The 17,949-nt window shown below is 38.0% G+C and overlaps 1 protein-coding gene across 12 annotated transcripts in view; it reads right to left on the minus strand.

Moving 5' to 3' along the window:
* Nucleotides 1-3,194: 3,194 nt before the first annotated feature.
* The window catches only part of LOC145500659 (gamma-aminobutyric acid type B receptor subunit 1-like), a 67,359-nt gene continuing 52,604 nt past the window's right edge, over nt 3,195-17,949 (minus strand). For all 12 annotated transcript variants that reach the window (XM_081480184.1, XM_081480174.1, XM_081480178.1 and 9 more), the window contains 10 exons: nt 17,294-17,518; nt 14,031-14,273; nt 13,054-13,117; nt 12,636-12,728; nt 12,116-12,266; nt 11,491-11,623; nt 10,906-11,013; nt 9,718-9,846; nt 8,850-9,188; nt 3,195-7,491 (listed from right to left, as the gene is read on the minus strand). In XM_081480184.1, coding sequence (XP_081336310.1) covers nt 7,234-7,491; nt 8,850-9,188; nt 9,718-9,846; nt 10,906-11,013; nt 11,491-11,623; nt 12,116-12,266; nt 12,636-12,728; nt 13,054-13,117; nt 14,031-14,273; nt 17,294-17,518 — 1,743 coding nt within the window. In that variant the 3' untranslated portion in view covers nt 3,195-7,233. The remainder of the gene's footprint in view (nt 7,492-8,849; nt 9,189-9,717; nt 9,847-10,905; nt 11,014-11,490; nt 11,624-12,115; nt 12,267-12,635; nt 12,729-13,053; nt 13,118-14,030; nt 14,274-17,293; nt 17,519-17,949) is intronic.

The following is a 17,949-nucleotide window of genomic DNA, read 5'->3' on the forward strand; positions in this document are numbered from 1 at the left end:
TATACAAAACGAGAATCACGGTTCCTTTATAACTTGCTTCTTAATTCTATCAGAGATAAATACCGTTAATCAAGAAAAAGCCACGATGTGGAATACTAGAGAGCGAGAAACGACAGCTAGTACCATTTAACCGGCGTGAGTGTTCTTCCTCTAAACGTGTGATTCGGTATGAAACGTTTTTTAAAACAATTTCTTCTCCATAGCAACTGTTACTTGGTTCTTCTCGCAACGGTTCTCCCGACTGGGGCCACTGCAGTTTTCGGTATGACGGAAAAAGATGTCTATTTATTTTTCATGCAAAACATTAAGTCTAAGAAAACATGTGGAGGAAATAGGGGAGTTCCCACCTCCCAAGACCCGACAGGAAAGAAATGAAGGTACCATTTATTTCCCCAGCCCCGACCACCAGAGCAACTGGATTAATCTCAGAATCACGTACTTTGCATTTTCGTGAATGAGATGAACAGTTTTCTTTCGGCAACAAAATGCTGAGAAAATCGACAGGCCTGATCTTTCAGCAGTCTCCATCATCTGCACAGCACAACATGAAGTCGTTTTCACGATTATGTCCTGAAGAAAGGTTTCACTGCTACAAGAATAAAATCGGGAGGCTCACTGTAAATTAATCTCACTGCAAAATGTGTCTAGTGGTCTCGTTACCGGCATTATTGATATTTAGTATACTACTAACGCTCTATCACTAATGTCGTTCTCTTATTGGTTACACTAGTCACGACTCTGTTGTAGACGGTGAGTACCCTATGGTAGTGCGCGGTTGTTACCAAAATGGCGTCCGACTTTTTCTGTTTTCGGTGTTTCTGTGAAGAGGATTTAGGTAACTTTTTGGACGACAAGTAGATTTGTACTAAACCAATTAGATCATTCGACCCCTTTTTCTATACGTGAGCAAATAATCAGAAGCATATCACCTAGGTGACATACTTCTGACATAATCTAATTGTTAGATAGACGGAATTCTAGGGATAGACTAATATCTGAGAGTAAATCTCAAATAAAACGGTCTCTCAGGGGTAGGAACTAAAATTACTGATTTTACTTTGTTAGATTTGAGGGGTTCGTTTGGGTTCCCGTTCACGGTTAGCAAAATGTTTGGCTTTTAAGAAGAGGCCACAGTCAAATTATTCTCGAGCACTTTTTGCTTTAGTTTTCGTTCTTCAACGAACGAGGACGAGACTGCGATCGATTGGTCGTTGCAGCTTTCGATTCTTTTCTATGGAAAAATTTAAGGGTCGGTCGGTTTTCTTTTCACGTTTAATATTTTGTCAGGTATTTTTAGTTTGCTCAGTGACTGCAGGTGATCTATTGGCCCTGCCAAAAAAAAGCAAAACATCTCAGTGGATTTTAAAAAGAATCAGTTTGTGGTAATGAAATATTCACGACTAAAAATACGCTTTTTTAACGACTTTGGTGGAGTTTACTGAGTCTGGATACCTTTCCAAAGAGAGCGTTAGCATAACTAACTAGGTGACAAAAAAAAACATTTTTCAAAAAATCTTTGCTAATAAAATTAAGATTTTCAAGCTACAGTAAAGAGCGAATCTCTTAAAAGTTTTCGATTACTTTAAATCGTCCTGTTCGCTGTTTTCAGTTTAAGTGGTGGAGTTTGAATATAATAAACGAGTCGGTTATCTTTCATTAGAACACTGACTTGAAAAATGTTATCAGATTATTTCAAAAACCCATGTGAAAGCAAATAAATGAAACGCCTGAACTCCAAAAGCTAGTGTCGCCTTAATTACTCGACGGCAACATTTACCAATGTCGATTTACCTATTAGGAGAAAACTGCAGAGGAAAAAACCGTTGCCACATAAACATTTAAAGGTGAAAGGAAACTGAGCTTCTTCCGTTCAAAGTTATGTCGATTTATACTATACCTCAGGATTGACGCATTTTGTAATCCGAAAAAAATCTTTTGCTGCGGTTTCCGTCGGCTATGAAAGTTTTGCGCATAAAAGTAATTAACAATTGTGACAATTTTATTGTATCTCCCTGCAAAGGAGGCTTTATCAGTTCATTTTCTGTGTTATGTATTCTGACGTAAGTTATCCCGGCGATGCATTACATCAAAACTTTGGCAACTATCAAACTTAACCAAATTCTGTACAGCCTGGTTTCTGAGTTCGATTAACGGAACACTAAAGTCGACCGAAAAACGGTTGAAACGATTTTCGCTTTAGCGTTTACTTTTATAATGAAATCCCTCCTAAATCGAACAACGTCGAACTACTTTCGAACAATTTGGTTTTAGATTAGCCTAGGGAGGGCCATTATGTAAACTACTGAGTCATCAGTAATCAATGTTACCCTCGTAAAATGAAGTGTTATCGTTATCATTATCATTATCATTATTATTATTATTAATTTATTTTTATTTTATTTGTTGAACTTAATTTTTCACTGTTTTCGTACACGCAGTCTTCTTTCTGATCAGTCATATGATCAGTCTTTTCCCTGTTACTGTAGTTGTAATGTTATGTTACTCATCGTTTTGTGTTGTGTTGCTTAGCTGGTCTCGAGCTTTGAATACGAAGACGAGTCGGCTGGGCCAACGTAGTTCCTTTTGTTTTTACATAAGTTTAAAGACCTGTTGATGCTTTATTAGGAAGAGTAGAACGGTATTCAGGCTAGAGATCAACAAGTTGATCCCTCATTTCAAAGCCCCGGCCGGTGGTCATATTCTCCACGCAGGACTCCTATTATCACATCATAACATTTCGCAACCACAAATATGTTAACTTTGTTGTTCAAGGCAGACCACACTGAGGCAGCACTTTGTAAAGTTCTTCGCATGGGGTACAGAGCGCCTATTTCAACAAACCAAGGGCCAAGTCCGCCATCTGTGTTTACCTCACTATTTGACACTTTCAATAGCTTGTTCAGTCTTATAATATTAAAGCATTTTGTTGAAGTTACCCATTCCTCCACCACACCCATTGTTAGCATAAATATACCAGAGTTCTATCACGAATGCTGTTCTCTTATTGGCTACGCTACCCACTATTTATTCTAGTGTGTTAACAAAATGGCGGCAGCTTCTTTGCGTTTTTCGAAGTGTGTTTGAAGAGGAGTTCGATGAGGCTTTGAACGACTAGTGAATTTATACTAAAACAGTCAGATAATTAGCACCCGATTTCTATGCGTGATAGAAATCTAGAGCTCTTAATCTAGTTGTTTAATATAACTGGACCGAGTACTTAACGAAAGAAGCGACTTGCTTTTATAAAATAACGGGGACCCCTATCAGGCCTAGCCTGAATGAGCCCTAAATTCAATGTAATCACAAATTGGTCATATCGACGTTCGACATCCATTTTTCCCTTAAGCAAGCAACGAATTGCAATAGTCTTGTTTTTTATTAGGCAAGTTTTACAAGTGACTCTCAGTGACGAGTTTTTCCATCAAGCAAGAAATTGGTACCATGGGTAAGAGCAAGAGAAAATGGTGGAAAGAGATGTTTATCTGCTAGACTCCTAGCTACATTTGAAAGTTGAAATCTCTTGAAGCGTTGCATTTTCAGTGGCACGTTTATGTCATCAAAGCTTAAATTACATGACTTTCTTTACTTTTTAAGTGTTATCTTCTCTTTGAAATATTTTTGACCCAAAGGAGTCTACTTGGGAAGCTACGTTCTTGTTAGTTTTACTATTGTTTTATAACCCAATCAAAAAACATGTTAGTCTTACAGGGGGTGATGTCAAAGAAACTCGAGCGTAGTTGTTCGGTAAAAGCTAATAGAAGTAGCTAGAAGTGGGCAAGTTGGAAAATATTTTTGAATACCATAATCACCGTTTGGCAACGGCAAGAATTGTTTTACCTGTTGAGCGCAGTTTTCAACGGCGAAACCAAAAATGACAAAGAAATAAGGCAAACTCTTTTCCCTGGTTTTAAGTCTTGCTCGGCTTTGTGATCTCCTCAAAACAAAACTTGAGCAACATGCAAACATTTGTTTTTTTCAGCCAGTGAGCAGTAAATTCCAAGCCAACCGTGACTTGGTTTAGTACAGGTTACATGTTTTCACTCTTAGTTTTGATATCGATTCAATTTATTATTTCTTGCTGGCCCGATGTATGCTTCGTTTTTCGTTGTGATCAGGAAATCAGTAACCCAACTGTTTGCCTTTTCTTGGCCATGATTCGGTCCAGTGATGACAAATTCTGAGCCCGCAGATTTCGTCAAGCAGTTTATTAGAATGACAACTTTCGGAGTATTCTCGAGTGCTCGCGACAGTACTCGCTATTGTTTGATATCCGAAGCTAATCTCGTTCCCAGATCTTTTGTGGACGAAGCCGAAGGCGAGATCTGGCAAAGTAAGAAAATTTCTTTTTCTTGATTGGCTGCTGAATTTGACTCCTCTCCAATCCCTTCTTTGAACATTTACGCGGTTTTCCGCGGCAAACTTGAATGTGTCAAATGTTACAAATATGGCGCAGTCAGGTGAATGTGCAACATTTGACAAAAACACAACAAATACCAACCAGAGGTTTGCGATTGCACCGCAGCTCTCAGAGCCTTTAGCTGTTTAGTTTTTAACTTTAACTCAGGCGTTCCCCGTTCAGTTAAGGAAAACTTCAATGCGCGGTCAAATTCAGTATTTGACACGTACGCCATGTCCATGGGCAACTTCCACAGCGACGAGCAAGGATGCTGCTTACAATATTTGCTAGCTAACTTTAACCCACAAAACAAACTCACAATTAACTTAATTCTCTTCCTGACCCTAAGCTAACCTAAAAATACTGCAACGTGGCTTAACCTATAAATTCTACACGCGAGTCAGTCTTCTGAGTCCTTCTGTTCCGCCATTTTGGGAATTTATTTTGGGCATGCGCACTTGCCTCGCCTGTCACACTCCTGACACGTGGTACAAATCGGCTTTGGCCAGATCTCGCCTTTGGCTTCGTCCACAAGAGATCTGGGAACGAGATTAATCCGAAGCTTTTTACGAATGCTTCACCGAAGGTTTGCCAATTTCCGATGTGAGAACAAACGCTCAGAATAATTTATCAATTATTGATATTAAAAATAGACTTGCTAAATTATTTTTCCTTTTTTTCAAGCCCCGAATTTTACTGTTTTCTGTTCTCTTGTCAGACTAAACTGAAACTGGATGTAAAATCAATCAGCACTAAAAACTGATCGTCATCCAGCCTTTTTCAACTATGATTACAAATTTACTCAAACAGTTCACATGAAATGAAACGAGCCGGCTAAAGTAGGCTAAGGTAACACTCCCGGGTAACACTATCTTGAATTCTCACAACTAAGAGTATAAGAAATGTACCCAGACCAGAGGGAAGAACTTGTGTGTCGATGTCAGGACTCGAGGAGATAAAGATGCAATATTGACACAATTATGAATAACAGTATATAATTATTAAGGTCTCAAAAAACCAGCTGAATGAATTTTCGACGGTTATCGTTAATTAATCATGAAAGCTGGTTAACAGCTTGCTAAGGCTTAGGGCTTCATTAAAATAACACAGGCATTAAATGTGAAAAAAGTCGAAAACACGGCTGTCTCATATTGCATATTATTACGGCGCCTGTTTTTCTCCGGTAGAGTCTGCGAAGTTGTTTTCTGTCAGATCTTGAATTCATTCTCATTTTCTGGGTTTTGTTTCCCGCATGTACATTCCGCTATAAAGTATTAGGTACCTTACTTCTTTAGTACACATATATATTAAATTTAAGGTTATGTTTAACTAAGGCCGTAACATTTCCGCCGTGGATAAGTTTCCACATTGTCCGCGCTCTCACAGGGTTCAGTTGACCTGCACCTCTTCAAGAGCTCTATTTTTATTCGTTCTTTTTAATTTGCACCTGTTTTGCTCTTAGACCTGGGGTTATTGTTTGTGTTGTCTACCTATTGTTTCGTTTGACCAGTAATAAAGAACCTTGTAAACGGTGCAAGTCTCCCCACAGGGCCTTGGGAAAAATCCTTGCTTTCAAAATTGAGATCAATTATATCTCTGATGGCAAGGTCGACGTTGGAGAGTTGTTTCTGAGACGTCTCGCTAGAGTGCTGTGGAAGGAACAGATTGAGTTTCAGTTGTTTTGATCTGCTTCACAAACAAGACAGGGCTCGAAGTCGTCGATGAGATCATTCCGTCCGCGATGATACGTAACGGTCGTTGAAATTCATCATTGTCTAGCGTTGTTCAAAGAACAGCGAGATACTGTGCAAATGAATGCTGGCTGAAACTGTATGAATGCATCCAACTGTGTGCTGATTGTGGCCGACAGCCTCGGCATGTATGAGGGAATGACAACGGCCTTTGGTCCAACCACCAACAAATCTGCACCACTCAAATCATCCCATGGAGAACTTGGGTATCACCGAGTGTGGTTTGCCAATGAAGAGGTGGGCTGATCGCTAACCGTTTGGGAGATACCATTATAATACTGTCTCCATTTCGTTTGGTCATCAGTAATTCAACGCTTTTGTAATACCATCGGAAGAAGAGGTACTGAAATCATCCATTCGAATCGTCCACTGGAGATCTTGAGTATCACCAAGAGTGCTTAGCAAATGAAGAGGCGGGCGAATGCTACTCTTTTGGGGACATCTAATAGAAATACTGTCCCCATTTTGCTTGGTCATTAGTAATTCAACGCTTTTGCAATACCATCAGAAGAAGATGAATGTACTGAAATCGTCCACTCAAATCGTCCACCGGAGAACTTGAGTATCACCGAGAGTGATTAGCAAATGAAGAGGTAAGGCTGAATACTACTCTTTTGGGGAGATACAATAAAAATACTGTCTCTATTTTGCTTGGCCACCAATAATTTCAGTATTTTGTATTACCATAACACGAGGATGAGTGTACTGAACGTTTCAGGTAAAGCTGTCAAAGATAATCTTGCAACTCGCCAAGTTAGAACCACTTTTTTTTTCTCGTCATATAATGCACTGCTTTCAAATGTCTCTACTGTACGCACTTTCTCGTCCAGCTAAAGAGCTATGCTAAAAAGTCCAGCTAAGAAGTCCAGCTAATAAGCAATTGAATTTATACGTGAAACTGAGTGACATCGAATGCATTTTTCTCAATGTGTTTCAAAACGAGTTCTTTTCTTTTCCATAGCTCCAAAGATGCCAACAGGAAGACTAAGTCAATAGCTCGCAATGAAGTTTACAGTTTTAACTTGTCTCATGCTAACGCTTTCGTGCAGTCAAATTATACATATTATAATTCAAAACATTCCGGACTCAATCTTCAAGAGCCTTTGGCGACAGTTCTTGAATCTCGGCGGGAGGTGTCGGTGAAGGAATCGGAGAGAGGCCGGGTTCTCCATTTTGATGGACACACAGCGTGTTTGTTGAGGAAACATCTACAAACCTTTCCCCTCCCATCTCAGTCCCGTAATACGTGCTGGTGATGTCCATGGAGGGATGGCCTCTAGTGTGGGTTATCGTCGTTTCTCCTGTCTCGTCATCGAGAGAATTCATCTTCACGCGATGAACCAGCTAGTATATTATGAAAAATTCAAATGCATTAATTAAAGAGTGTTTTTTACCACAAACATAGGAGAATATTTCAACACTAAATGTTCATCTGAGCATTTTAACTCAGTTAATTTCTTTAACCGTTAAGAAGGTTAAAGAAATTTTCTCGTTAACTCTCTTAAACTCGTCACGAAGACGCTTTTTGTTTGAGGAAGAGAAAGAGAGAGAGTACCGGGCACAACATTAACTCTTCCCATCAGCGACTTCCGTTGGCGTCACGGTGTAGAAATAATTCCAATTTTCCTCTTTTTTAAATATAGTCTTTTTCTACATGTATATGAACTTTTAAGATCTGTTTTGTTTTCATTACTAGGTATTCTTAGTTTTCATGTTTACTTTACTTTACTTTACTTTACTGAAAACCATTATCGGCGACGTGGATTCCCTGTTTCAAGAGCTCTTATGCATGTTGACATCAGACTAGCTTGTATCACCACCAAGCCTCGGTTTGAAAATGCAAATTGTAAATTTCATCGGGAACAACTAGATTTCCAAAGCGACAAAAATGAAAACAGTCAAGTGAAAACAACGTGAAGAGGCCAGAGGTTTGAGGAAATTTCCTGCAAACGAGCCTTGGTGGTGAATGTAACCATGCATAACACCTGTTGAAACATCTTTGTTACATTACAAGACAGGTTGAACGGCAACAGAGTTACAGTCAAACCAAGTGAAGCGTACTCCTCAAGATTACCTTGACGAATTGATTATTTGAATGTTGAACCCGCTAGAATGCAATAATGAATTGATTATTGGAAAATTGGATTCACTAGTCGTTCCAAGAATACGGCTAATGGGTTTAATGTTCAAAAAAATCAATTTACTATTGATTTTTGAAATGACTAGCGAGTTCAATATTCAAATAGTCAATTCATTATTCCATTCTTGAAACGACTAGCGGGTTAAATATTTAAATAATCAATTCATTAATGTAATCTTAAGGGGTACGCTTCACTTGGTTTGACTGTAATCCCAGATCAGGCTTTGTTGTCCAGGTAACCTCTGTCAAATAATCGTTAGATATGGTATCCAGTCCTCCGGCTGATAATTTTCCACGCGCGTTGCGCACTTGTTTTCGTGGAGGATAGAAATGCGTGTGAAGCTGCTTGGGCTTTCCACGTGAGTAAAATTCGCGTAACACGATTGGCTTCTTCTAAACCCATCTGGGATTTCTGATACTAGGAGAGATCTAAAAATAACTCGAGAGTAATTACCTTGGATAAAAGGCCTAGACTAACTCTGCAACCTTTCATGCTCTCTTGTACATTATTATTAGTCTTTGTAAGACCTGCAAAGCCCCTCAAATTCAACCTGATCTTTACCTTGGGTATGAAGATTAGGGATATGGTAGCGATGGCGGGAATTATTATACACACACAGAGCGCAGCATAGAGCTGCTCATACTGTTCAGTATTTAGAATCAGCGCCAAAAATGCACCGATGGTAGACAGTACAACCACGTTGTACACGCAGATGCCGATGACACGTGAATCATTGAGATGCGCGTACACCACGTTTCTTGTCTCGTAAGAGAGAAATAGGCCATACAGCAACAGGATTCCCTTGCAGACGTAGATTAGAGCCAACCATACGGTCAGATATTTAGCTGTGCATGTATTCAACGTGGGTATGATGATTATGTTCGGTGTGTCTGTATTTGGCTATAAGAAGAAAACAATGGATGTTACGTTTTTTCTCGTTATTAATTCCTGGCAGAGATTTATAATCAGTTAGATCTCACATCAGCGTTTCCACCCCTGATAGGAGTCGGCCTATACATCATAGCAGGAGTAGAGAGTTTATTCTAAGCTAATAAATATTATCTGTTTTATAATTTGTACATTAGTAGTTCTTACTAAGCATTATTGTTTTGTTGTAATCACCAGTATGATTATTTCAATTGTCTCCATTTACCTTTTGATAACGCTTAGTTTTTCTTTAATACCTCGGCAAGCTTTCAGTCATTCATTCATTCATTTAGTCAGTCAGTCAGTCAGTCAGTCAGTCAGTCAGTCAGTCAGTCATTCAATCGATCGATCATTCATTCATTCGTGTGAATAATGTAAATAGGATCTAGGAAAGGATCTAGGAAAGGACCCAATAAAAATGGCAATAAGAACACGATTTAATCAAACAAACTAAAATAAAACAATCTTTATCTGTCTGAGAGTTTTCATTGATCTTTCTAACCTTTTCAGTAAAATTATGTTGTTCCCATTTCAGCGGATCCTCAACTTCCCAAGCGGTCAACAAAGCCACGTCAATCAAAACAATCCCACCCACCATTGCAAGCATCCACCAATCAGACAATGGGCCCAGCTGTTGAATGACAAAGAATTTACGTGTTAGCACTTGCTAGACAACGAGTTCCCTAGGAAACTAAGGGTGCTACGTCTCAGATGTAAAAAGTAGCCCAATTTCTACATCCTTGTTCCTTTTGGGCTTGTTTTACAACAACAACAACAGCAATAACAACAACAACAACAGCAACAACAGCAACGACAACCTTTATTGCACTCGTTCTTGCAAATTAAAGTGCACTTTGAAAGAAACGAAAATTAAAATTCGACAGAGTGCTGGATCTCGGAGTAACCATAGGGAGTCAGCAGTAGAGCCAGGCAGCCAATTAAGATATTATATAAATAGATGAACGGGAATAAAGGTACATGCAATGCAATGGACCTTTGGGATAAAAACACAAAACAGCTACACGACACACAGAGCATTTGCATAGCCAATTTCATAGATCCACTGACTTAAAACTGAAGATGAATTAACTTAAATTACAAGAAAGTCCTGAAGATAATGCAGCAAAAGAAAATTATAAACATACAACTATAATAACACTGGTGCTTAGTAACTAATAGTTTGAAGATCTTTTCAACCAAGGTTATTTTATTTTTTCAACACAAACATGATTTGATATATGGTAACTTACATTTTTACAACAACTGTCTAATTTCTCGCGCGCTGATTGGCTCATTTTTATCATCAATAAGAGTACAGACGGATAAAATGTTAATTTATGCAAGGTTTCAAATTCAACTTTCAACTGTCAAACTGTTCACCTTTTTAACCAATGAGATTTTATGGTCTTTTTCAAGAAGCCAATCAAAAAGCGAGAAAAGCTATCGACAACGTTCGCGTCATTTTGAATAAAATTCACTTATCTTTGTTTACGCAAGTTTACGGCGTCTTTTCCCCTCATTTATTCTCGGCATTTGACCATTTTGGGGTCTTGTTATTGTAAAAAACAAATTGACGTCAGTTTAATAAGAGGACAGACGCATAAAAAACTGACCTCAATTTGTTAAATAGCACGTGGAAAAATTCGTTTGTGAGGAATTTGTTCCCAAGTATCTTTACTGCAATACTCACGCGAACTTTAAGACGCTTGTTGGTGCAAATCTTGTAGATTCGCCATGTTTTAATAAACATCCCTCCAAAAGCCAAGGAAAATCCTATGCTGAGAATCCATGCCCGGGCCTAGCATTTAAAAGCAAAAACGTGGTATTTAGAATGAAGTAACTCCAGAGAACATCCATAAAAACAACCATGCCGGCTCAGCTGTCGCCCAAAAATTAAATAGTCATTAGAGAACTACTTTTGCGTTTTTAATTCGATGGAGTTCACACTTTGCAGCATGATAGACAATTTAAATCCAAAGAAACATGTTTTTGTGTTGTTGTATTTTCATCTTAATGGTTTTTGGCGGGAAAATGTCGTCATCAAAGTAACGGCAAAATTTTATTTTCACTTTCTGACAAAACTAATGCAAGATTTTAAAAGGATAAATTGAGATAAATTCAAATGTGAAAAAGTTACTTTAAAAAGATTTTTAACTAAAAAAATATGGCATGTTGAAATTTGCCAAATTTGTAAAAATAGTAACAAAGAGGCGGAAAATCCAAAATAAACTCAAATCTTTTGAAAAATTAAGCTTTTTCAATAATTTGGATTTACCTTACAGATAGGAGGCATGGTTGTTTTTGGCACCTCAAAATCACGCAAGCCAAATAAGAACACGGTACTGAGACACAGGATGCAGCCCACCACCACGACGTCATTAAACAGCGGTGCCGACAGCCGGATAAACCTGTTAAATGCGTGGCCATACATGAGTTAGATTTTACAAGTCACACAAAACCGCATGCACCGCTGACCAAGAAATGCTACTAAACAACAATCTTCATAATTTATCCATCTCTACTTCCTGAAACTAAGATTAAGCAATTTAGGTTTTAAAAAAACAACACCTTGACAATGTTTAACTTTACAAGTAATAAATTGATCATGTGACTGATTTGCTGTAAGGGGTTGAGCTGGGATACTCTGGGGTCCTCAAGTGTTGATCATTTTTTGACCTGACCAGATTTTGCCTGTACATTTTAAAATAAATTTTGACTGAAGAAAATGCGTGAGCTTTAGACTGAACAGTAAAAATTTCAGATCTGAAGAGACCATACTGGGACCGCGACCTTTTTTGTATCCTTTCACTGGTCACTTATTCTTATTTCAAGCCGGAGTTTAGCGGAGGAGTTTATGACGCAAATGCCAAAGTACGAAGGCATACCTACAGCACACTTACTTGTACTTCCGGTAGTATCGATTGAACACCAGAAACACGATCCCTAATAGAATACCAATGGATGCTGCGGTTGAGAAGACAACGAACAGTTCCAAGGTAATGATTTGCAATTCCTGTTGTTTTTGCGACCGGTCCAATGGTGTGCGGCCATCTTAGAGTAACACACACACAAAAACAATTAAAATGCTGTTTTTGTTTATGCCCCGTCAGTGTTATGATAATAATAATAATAATAATAATAATAATAATAGTGTTATTAATAATAATAATAATAATAATAACGATGATGATGATGATGATAATGATAATGATAATAATAAAACAGTGGATAATCCATTAGCACTTGCTGTCATCAGCTGAGTCATGCCGCTTGGTAACCTGCGAGTTCGGTCAATAGTGTGTCTTTTAGTTACCTTCTCTTCACACTCTCAACGTTGTTATTAATATAAAAAACTTATCTTGGTGAGCCTTATATTGGCCTTGAAAAAGACCCATTTAAATAGTGACAGCTTCTCTGTACCTTTCCATAGAGTGTCCTTGGTGGCGTTAAACAAGTCAAACTTGTCTAGTTTAGTATAATGTTGGCCAATTGGTACTAGCTTCGTTCCACCCTCTGCGACAAGGGACAAAGTGAATAAAGAATTAGTGCATTGTTGCTATCCTGAGGTACGCAACTGCTGTTCATTGAGACATTACTGGTTACAGCGTATTGACCAATAAAAAGCTCCAAAAGGAAAATCATAGATACTGGTAATTAACATGAAACAACATTTACATATCTACATCCCACATAGGCTACCATCACAGTTATCACAGTAAATGCAAAACAAATACATTGATACTTTCAGTGATCAATTCAAAGTCAGTCTATCAAATACGGCTCTAACACAAGGCCAATCTTTTCCGAGTTTAAACATTCTACCAAGAAAGCTATGTACCTTGGAATTGCTTTACTACTATTATTCCTTCCCTCTCCTCATTGCCAGTAAACGAAACGGGACCCTGAAAACACACAAAAAAGACACCGTTATCTATGGTCAATAAATGGGAACTAACCAGCTTATGCATTGCATGCTGCTTCCCCACTACGCACCTTACTCGCTAGTATTGTTCATCAGGTGACAAGGACAATTTCATCAGGTCATCACATAATTAGCCTATAACACCAGAAGTAATGGCCTAGACCTTTAAATTTCCTACAAAGCAAGGATGTTTCTATTGTGGAGCCCTAGCTTTTTAGAATTTACCACCGTTTTTGAAAAAAAGTTGATTCCTTTTTAGTTTTTATGATGATATTTTGTGATTATTAGTTTTTTTTTGAAATTCTAGAGTACTTACAATTGTTTTCAAGTATGCTTATTTACAAATTTAGGATTCATAGATTGAGTAATTGCTATTAGTCAATCCTAAAAAGCTAGGGCTCCAGAATAGAAACATCCTTGCTTTGTAGGAAATTTAAAGGTCTAGACCATTACTGCTGGTGTTACAGCCTAATTATGTGATGACCTGATGACAGTTTTTTTAAGCGTGCTTTTTTAAATTGAAAATTTTATTGTAGTTATTTATTTTAATTTATCTTTTAGCTTTTTACTTCTTTTCGTAATATGAATTTTTAACCTTACAAATAGCGCCTTTGGACCCTTGGGAAAGGGCGCTTTAGAAATGTTATTATGATGATGATGATGATGATGATGATTATTATTATATAGTTTTTACCTTGGTTAAATGTGTGATTATTATTATTATTATTATTATTATTATCAATATTATTATTATTATTATTATTATTATTCACAGTCGTTACTTGAGACATCACCCAACATATGTCCTCGCAGATGAAAGAGCTGCATCATGACATAAATAGCGTAAACTTCACTACTGAAAATAGAAGAAGAAAAAAATGTAATGCAATTACCGTAAGACCTTCAAAGCTCACATTACGGAGCTTTGATTCTATAGTCCTAGTTACCGCGGAACTACCAAGTATTTCTTCCACATTATACTTCAGTGGCTTATCGGCTGTTTGCAATGCGGTACTAGCTTCTTTCAAGGCTAGTATGATGGCCCACATCGTATCAAATGCTGTTGCTATTTCGATCTTGTCTGAGTCGTCGCTGCAGTTTTCCACTTCTGGTTTACTGAAGACCTCCCTCAGGGACTAAGACAAGGAAATAAAATAGATACATCTTTGTCTTCCGCACATTGAGGGGTGGGGGAAAAGAAGGGGTCGGTCTACTCAAGAAACAAGTAAATGTATAGTCATGCAAATAAAGCTACTTGTTGCTTTTTGTGACGGGAGGGCGCAAATGAAGGATGATTTCAATTCTCCAGAGTATCAATAATTTAATTTAGAAAACAATCCTAAGAAAATACGCGCGCTGATTGGTTAAAAATCGTGTTTCTTAACAATTAGATTATGAGCCCGAGATATCTATGTAAATGCCGTAAATGCCCTTCTTTTAGTCTTCTCGGGAATTTTGTTTCGTTTGTTTTTAAATGTTCTTTTAAAACTTTGGAGAAACGAGGAAACGTTGCAATTTTTTCGACACTAATGGTTGATAGTGTGCGATGGCTCAGCCAATCAGATTACAGCATTTGCACTAGTACATCAGTAGAATTCTACTAAAACTCGATAGAAACACAGAACTAGCACGAGCTGTTGATATCATGATGGCGCAAGCAAAGAGAATTTACACTTTGATAATCAAAGTTAACAAGTTGTTTTCCTTTTTTTCGTCGCGGTGTTTTCTGAAAGAAATAGGAAACATGTTCTCCGTATTTCTATTGAGTTATAGAAACACTCATGAAAGTTTGGGAGAACTCGAAAAAGCTGTGGAAACACCCGCCTACGGCTTGTGTTCCCACAGCATTTCTCGCTCTCCCAAACTTCCACTCGTGTTTCTATTTAACAATTAGATTATGAGCTCTCGCTTTCTATGAGGCAATAGTTGATTCGGCCTTCGGCCGAATAATCTAATTGTTTTAGTAGAATTCTAACTTAAATTAACAAAAATAATGGTTTCCAAATATTTTTCGACACATTATTGAACTTTACGCTTTAACAAAATCGCACGTATTGAATTGTCCTTGATAAATTTGCAGTTGTTTACGTGCTCACCGGTTTTTCAATAATTTCAAGTTTTTAAAGTCAAGAATCCATTTATGTCCTTCGTTTAGTCTTCTCAGGAATTTAAGTATCCATTTACATCTAAACTTTCTTCCAAAACTTCGCAGAAACGATAAAAACGTCGCATTTCGTGGACGACCGACAGCTACTGCATTCTAATGGCTGATAGTATACGAGTAGCTCAGCCAATCATATTGCAGCATTTGCATTAGTATACTAGTACGAATTCTACTGAAACTCGATAGAAACGCGGTATATGTTTTCTATTTCTTAAAGGGATAGGCCCTTTGCAGCCAAGCTATCACGTGACCTAATTTTCATAAAATTATGGGCTATAAGTTAACGAATGCCAGAAATGGAAAAAGCATGTCAAAAATATCAAAGTGGCTAAGTTTCAGGCCCCCGTCGTTAAAGAATGAGATTTTTTGACGGTCTGAATTTTTTTTAAAAAAACAGGAAGATTTGTATGGGGAAAGTTGATGGAGAGCACGACCTTGCTCTCCAGCAACGTTTCCATACAAGTCCTCTACATTTTCCGAAAATTCAAACTGTCGTATAAACTTACTCTTAATGCCAGGGGCCTCAAACTTTACCATTTTGGTATTTTCGATATATTCTGGCGAATGCTGGACAAGTTTCAGGCCCCCGTCGTTAAAGAATGAGATTTTTTGACGGTCTGAATTTTTTGAAAAAAATAGGAAGATTTGTATGGGAAAAGTTGATGGAGAGCAAGGCCTTGCTCTCCAGCAACGTTTTCCATACAAGCCCTCCACATCTTCCGAAAATTCAAACTGTCGTATAAACTTACTCTTAATGCCAGGGGCCTCAAACTTTACCATTTTGGCATTTTCGATATATTCTGGCGAATGCTGGGATTCTTTAAGTTACAGCCCATAATACAGAATTTTTTCAGGAAAAATTTGATCACGTGACCCTAGCTAGTTGTAAAGGGCCCACTGAGCCACTTTTCTCGCTAAAAACAAATCAGCCGCATACAGAACTGATCGGTGTTATTTAGATATAGTTTTTGCTTCAAGGACTTTCACGCCCATTGTTTCTGCGCATCCTTACTGCGTACGTTATTCATGTCGCAACGTCACGCAACTTCTTTTCAAAGATCACTTCCTTTACTGATTTTCTCCATTTTAGCAAAAAAAAAAGAAAACAGAAAAAATCCGTACGCTAAATATTTCGCCTTTAAATGTCACTGACGTGGCTTCTTCTGTTGCTGACAGTTGTAAGCTAAGATCGTGCAAAATTACGAAAGCGTCTAAACCCCATGGCCTTCAATGCGCCATATCTCGAAGACGAGCACTGTGACCCTCCATTTTCTTGCCCTTTTAAAGGCAAAAATTTATCTTTACCTTATTGCCTAGTAAGTTAAGAAAAAAGATCTGTGCGTGGGAACATTTTGGGCGAAGGCAATATGTTTGGGCTACCCTTATTATAAAATCCAACCTGACCACTCAGAAAACCAATCAGAAGGCTTCTTTTATCGAAGATCAGTTTCGCAAGTTTATAAAATTCGATGTTGTCAGTTAAAAATCTTGCTTGATACGCAGTCATTCCATTTTATTAGATCTAAGACCAAAGTAGGTAATGGGATCTTTTGACATGATGTAGAGCACTTTACTTTTTAACTTTGAAAGATAAATATACTTTTGGGTGACAAACCTACGATCAAGCGACTTGGATTCTGATACACCTCGCCACACAGGTTAAGAGAGACTGGAGGCTATGACATTAATTTAAATGACTAGTCTTCTACCCAACCATGATATTGACATTGCCTAACCAAACTGACCGTATATAATGCTTTTCTTTGCCCAGACTAGGTGATACTCCTTCCCTAAACGAAATGCAAACTAAAGTGGTATTCTCCGCCTAATCGCAGTGCTGTTCTTTGCCTAAGGCTGGCGCTATTCCCAAACTGCAGTGTAAGGATTCTCCTCTACCTAGACCTAGCCCGTTTTAGATAATCATTTAACCCTCACAAAGTGTCCACACTGATTTACAGCATTGACAATTATGAGCTTTTAAATGTTTCTTACCAGACCGGAGGCAGTAGTTGTATTCTCATCAGATCGATATAAGATATTCTTCTCGAATATGAAGGCTCCATTAGCAGCTTTTTGGTACTGCTCTTTGGTACAAGCTTCGGTCTTGTTATTAGTTTTTATCTCGTTTTCAACAATGCTATACCAGTCCTCTATGGTTCCGGCATCCGGATGCAAGATCCAAACAAACTCCGGTCCATACAAGTCCATCTTGAACACCTGTAATTGAAAAATTTTGACGCCCGTTTCAACATCGTTGTTAAGCTAATCATAAATGCAAAAATACATGAAAATGCTCAGACACCCAAAATATAGCTGAGCGAGAGATACTATGATTCTATTTCTGATAACTTCTAGCCAGAATCTATCTAATAAATACATCCCTTCCAGAAGTCGAGACTTTTCGCATGCACTAACTCTAGAATTGCTACGGTTATCCAAGTAGTAATGGTACAATCAAAAAAACGATAACTGATTTAATGAGCCATTCGCAGGGTTAGGGTTAGGGTCTGGATTTTATATCTTGTTTCCACGGTTCTCGAATCACTCCATGGTTACAGTGGAACCCCGTTAATCTGGTCACCAACGGACGATAAAAATCTCGTCGTATTAACGGGGTGGTCGTATTAAAGGGGCTCTGTAAATAAGGA

This window comes from Orbicella franksi, chromosome 10, assembly GCF_964199315.1.
Source record: "Orbicella franksi chromosome 10, jaOrbFran1.1, whole genome shotgun sequence".
Classification (NCBI taxonomy): Eukaryota; Metazoa; Cnidaria; class Anthozoa; order Scleractinia; family Merulinidae; genus Orbicella; species Orbicella franksi.